The 5,494-nt window shown below is 35.3% G+C and overlaps 1 protein-coding gene across 1 annotated transcript; it reads left to right on the forward strand.

The window, feature by feature from the left end:
- The first annotated feature begins 902 nt into the window (after positions 1-902).
- LOC107773375 (uncharacterized) lies at positions 903-1,667 on the forward strand. The gene has a single exon (XM_016592800.1). The coding sequence runs from the start codon at positions 903-905 to the stop codon at positions 1,665-1,667; it is 765 nt and encodes a 254-aa protein (XP_016448286.1).
- Positions 1,668-5,494: the final 3,827 nt, after the last annotated feature.

Consider the following 5,494-nt stretch of genomic DNA (forward strand, 5'->3'; position numbering starts at 1 on the left):
CCAAGCCATTGGGCATAAGTGTCAACATGAAGGTAGAAGACAAAAGCAACAACATAAGGATCAAACGAAAAAAAAGAGGGGAACAAAGAAAATAGTGCGGCAATGGATTACTAAAGACAAAGGCAAAGCAAAGCAACATGTGGAAGAGGAACATCTGCCAAAGCCTAATCAAGACAATCATCAACAGGTGGAAACAAATACAATGATAAGAGTCACAGAAGCAGGGCAGAATTCAGGGGTGGTGAACACCAATATGCAAGTGCAAAAAAAGGACACAACCCCAGTGGCAGCAAACACGAGCAAGAGTAAAGCAAGAGCAAGCCCAGAACTAAATGACATCAATTTTCCAGTACTAGGATCAGTGCCATTAAATATTGGGTTTGGAGTATTTGAATAGATAAGTGATAGAAGTGAAATGGGTTCAATCAAAACCTCCCGATATAGGAGGTAGAACAAAACGATCAATATGACTTGGCTTGTGTGGAATATACGAGGATTGAATAAGAGATATAAGCAGAAGGAAGTAGGAAATATATTGAAAATAAAAAAAATAGGAATATTTGCTCTAGTAGAAACAAGGGTTAAGGAGAATAAGGATGAGGCTATGAGTAAGAATATAGCCCAAGGATGGGGATGGTTACATAACTACTCAACAACTAGTAATGGTCGAATATGGGTGTTATGGGACACTAATAGGTATCAAGTAAATAAGAAAGCAGAAGGAGCACAAATGATTCACTGTGAAGTAAAAGGACACACTATAGAGTTGGCGTGTGTGATTACTGTCATCTATGGGTTCAATAATAATAAACAGAGAAAAGAGCTCTGGGAATCCCTGAAAACACTAGCTCAAGGCATTACAGTACCTAGTGTTACAAAATTTTAATGCATTGTTGTATTCAATGGATAGACTACATGGGAATACAGTCCATCAGGCAGATATACAAGATTTTGTTGACTGCATTCAAACAACCAACCTAAGTGAACTATCATGGAGAGGTGACTACTGCACTTGGACAAACAAGCAACGAGTAGAGGATATAATTTTTAGCCGAATTGACAGAGCTTTTGGTAATTATGAATGGATGATGAAATGGGGCAATATAACAATGGAGTATGGTCTGCCAGGGATATATGATCATGCTCCAATGATCCTTCCTATGGAAGTTGATCAATTAACCATAAAGTATCCATTTAGATTCTTCAATGTTTGGGCAGATCATCAAGAGTTTGAACAGATGGTAGAAGACATTTGGATACAAATAAGTGATCCCTGGGCTATAAGATGCATATGGAAAAAATTGAAAGCACTTAGACCAAGACTAAGGCAGTTGAACAACAATGAATTTAGAGCTGTGACTCAGAAGATAAAGGATGCAAGAAATGAACTTATGGCAATTCAGAGCAACCTGCAGCAGACATATAACGAGGTTATACAGGAACAAGAAAAGATCACATTACAGAACCTGAAAAAATGGTCAATGGTTGAAGAAAGCATTTTGAAGCAGAAAGCTAAAGCTAAATGGATACAATTGGGAGATGCAAACACAAAGTATTTCTCAGTTGTAATGAAGGAAAGAACTCACAGAAAACAGATAAGAGAGCTGACAACTCTAGATGGAAGGAAGATTAATGAGCCTAAAGAGATCAAAGAACAGGCCATTTAGTTTTACAAGAGTTTAATGGGAACATCTGCAAGAAGTCTTCCAGCAGAAAGCAGAGCTATAATGAAAAAAAGGCCCAACCTTGAATCAAAAACAAAGACTGATGCTATGTGCAGAAGTGACAAAGAAAGAAGTAGAAGCTGGATTGAAAGCCATAGAGGATGGCAAAGCTCCAGGAGTAGATAGATATAATGTTGTCTTCTTCCAAAAAGCATGGTACATCATTGGGGAAGAGGTGACTAAAGCAATGAGGGAGTTCTTCTCAACTGGAAGAATGTATAGAGCCATTAATTGCACAGCCATTACCCCGATCCCAAAGACTGACAATCCAACAACAATAAAAAAATATAGGCCAATAGCATGCTGCACAATGCTATACAAACTAATCTCCAAGATACTATCAGTAAGGCTACAAAAAGTAATTGACAGCATCATCTGTGAATCTCAAGCTAGGTTTATTCCAGGGAGAAAAATATGAGATAACATCATCATGGCCCATGAATTAATCAAAGCTTATATAAGGAAATATGTGTCACCAAGATGTATGTTTAAAATAGACCTCCAGAAGGCCTATGACTCGGTTGAATGGAGCTACTTGGAACAAATTATGAACCTACTGGGATTCCCTGGTAAATTCATAGCTTGGGTAATGGAATGTGTAAAGACTGTGAACTATACTATTATGGTGAATGGTGAACCAACAGACCCCTTCAATGCTGCAAAGGTCTCAGGCAAGGAGATCCTATATCTCCCTTCCTGTTTGCAATTGCAATGGAATACATGAGTCACAACTTAAAATTGATGACTAAGAAGAAAGAATTTCACTATCATCCTAGATGTGCAAAGCTGGAAATAACTCACCTATGTTTTGCTGATGACCTGCTGATATTTTCAAGAGGTGATGTTTCTTCAGTAACAGAAGTACAACATAGTTTCAACCAGTTCTCAAAGGCATCATTTTTGTAAGCAAATTTAGTAAAGAGCTTCATTTATTTTGGAGGTGTACCACATGCTGAACAAGAGCTGATACTGAGCCAACTGGGATTCACAAAGGGAGCACTACCATTCAAGTATTTGGGAGTTCCTCTATCTACAAAGAAGCTGACACTAATGCAGTGGCAACCCCTCATTGAGAAGATAGTGGCAAGAATTACATCATGGACAACAAAAAAATAACTGATATGGAGGAAGAGCTCAACTGATAAGAAATGTACTATTTGGGTTTCAATCCTATTGGGCACAATTATTTATACTACCAGCAGATATGATAAAAATAGTGGAAGGTTTCTGCAGGAGCTACTTATGAACATACAACAATGTAATAACAAGGAAAGCATTGATCAACTGGGACAAGGTTTGTTCTCCAAAAAGTAGTGGAGGGTGGAATTTGATAAACTTAAGACTATGGAACAAGGCAGCTATAATAAAGTTGTACTGGGATCTTGCAAGAAAAAAGGACAAGTTGTGGATAAGGTGGATACATACATACTATATAAAAGGACAACAGATAGAGCATGCAACAGTGCCAAAACAAGCAAGCTGGATGGTGAGGAAAATCCTAGAAGCAAAGAATATCCTAGAGCAGGAAAGTATACATGTGTGCACATGCAAGAGTGTCATTAATCAAATTTATTTACATTTACTGGGAGAACAACCCAGGATTCCATCTCTATGTGGAATGTGACTACATGAAGGCAGTGATGAACAAGATAATGCAATGGACACATAGCCAAAACATAGCAGCAGGGGATTGGGAACAACATGTGGAGGAAGTGATCAGGATAGCTAAAGAAAAATCAAGAGAAGCCCAACTCTTCAAGAAGGTATACACAGAGATAGTACACCGCATATGGATTGAGAGAAACCAAAGAATATTTGAGAAAACAAGTGTAGAGTGTGAAAGAATAGCAAAGGAGATTGCATGTGTATGTTGTGTGCGAGCTCCTCCTAGAATAGATGAGATAGTACATAGATATAGATTCTAAATAGAAGCCTAGGAAGAGATATGAGATCCATTGTAAATATGATAGATAGCCGAGTTAGCTACCTACGACACTATTATTGGTGATTAATAAAAAGTTAGTTACCAAAAAAAAAAGGTACTATAACTCTAACTCTGCTTCTAACCATAATTATTTCGCACCAAAGTTTTCCTATTCTTTGATGAAGTTATTACGTATGTGAAGGGATGAAAGAAACTTTAAGTTCATGATATGTATGTAGACTGTGCCCTCATTGGATATGATTTGAATATTTCCGCATGAATCTTCACATGATCTTTAATTTGAGCCTACACTTTGATAAATAATAAATAAAACTTAGATATATCTACCCTTGTCAATTGTCATTTATAATTAAAATGTTTAGATGGATAGGCCTCATAGTGATTAGTTCAACCACATTAATCTTTGTTAGCTGCAACCACATCTAAAAGGGACCAACAAAATATTATACGAAAAAAATAAATTTAAAGACCACATCTTTAGCATTTTAATAAGTAGGGAGTTAATAATGCAAATGGAGTAGCATGGTAAATATAAGTTTGCTTTCTGTAAAATTTCCTCCTTTCCATATTAAAAAAGAGAGAAAAATTCCTCCTTTCCATTAGAAAATTAAGAACTGCAATTTTTTTATATTTTCTTTTGGGAAAGAAATAGCCACTATATACTGGATGCGTTCAGACGCATTATTATATATTCTCTTGTTATGCCTATTGGCCAACCCTAAGTATCAAATCCCAAACTCTAAAGATACAAATTCCCCTAATTGTGAATACGGAATATTAAAAAATTGCGGCCATTGTTCCATCTTTATTCATTGAATGGTTTCTTGTCATATTAGTATACACTATGCGCTATATACTTCGATTATTAACTGTACATGCTTTTTCTTTGTATGTTGTTTTACTTATGTACAAGATTATGCGACTTCAATCATTGTATGTTTTTCGTTTATATAACTTAAATTCAACTTAAAAGTACTCATATTATTTGTGTAATAGAATTATATATCCCTTTTCCACATGAAGAAGGTATTTACAGGAGGAGGAAAACAAACCTCCCCTTCTCTTCTTCCACCTAATTAACTTGTCTTGTCTACAAGACACACTAGCGTGCATTATGCCTAAATTCTTTTACAAAAAGGAATATACATATATCCTTTTTTAAAGTATTCTTTTTTCTACAATTTTTTTTAAAAAATTAATTACGAATTTCGTTGCTAATCTGTTCCTAAATCGCTGGAAGCTAACAGAATTTTTTGATAATCCGTCGCTAAATATTTTTTCTTTTAATGACAAAATTTATCCATCGCTAATTTCTTCTTTTTAGTAGTGGCACACTCACTTTTAATGTAGAAATTAAAATGTGTATTTCGCTGCGATAAGACTCTAGAACTATTAAATTGGTGTAAGTCTAAGATAAACCTGTATGAAAGTTTTACGGCTTATCCTTCGGAGTTATTAATGAAATTAATGTCTTGTTTTAACAGATATGTTTATATGCTTAATTATTGCGTTGCCTTTTGCATTCATTAATTTGTCATTTTCTTTTGTTTTCATTTACTCGGAAGAATTACACTCACATTTTCTAAGGTTTCGAGTTGTAACACGTCCATCAATTGTGGTTTTAGTATTACTCTAACCTCTCTCTTTACTTTTGTTTATGTGAATTACTATTAATTACTAATCCCTATTTTAATGGGATTGGTCCTAACATTATAGGTTCCTGCTAGAAATGTATTTAATTAGCTGCCAAAATTTTCTTAAATATTGTGAATAAGCTTATTTCCTTGATGTAGTTATTTTGTTTTATCGTCTAGATATGGGCCAA

This window comes from Nicotiana tabacum, chromosome 12, assembly GCF_000715075.1.
Source record: "Nicotiana tabacum cultivar K326 chromosome 12, ASM71507v2, whole genome shotgun sequence".
Lineage (NCBI taxonomy): Eukaryota > Viridiplantae > Streptophyta > Magnoliopsida > Solanales > Solanaceae > Nicotiana > Nicotiana tabacum.

Excerpts from the sequence above, each read along its gene's own strand:
- LOC107773375 (XM_016592800.1), top strand. The coding sequence starts at position 903 with ATGGATAGACTACATGGGAATACAGTCCATCAGGCAGATATACAAGAT.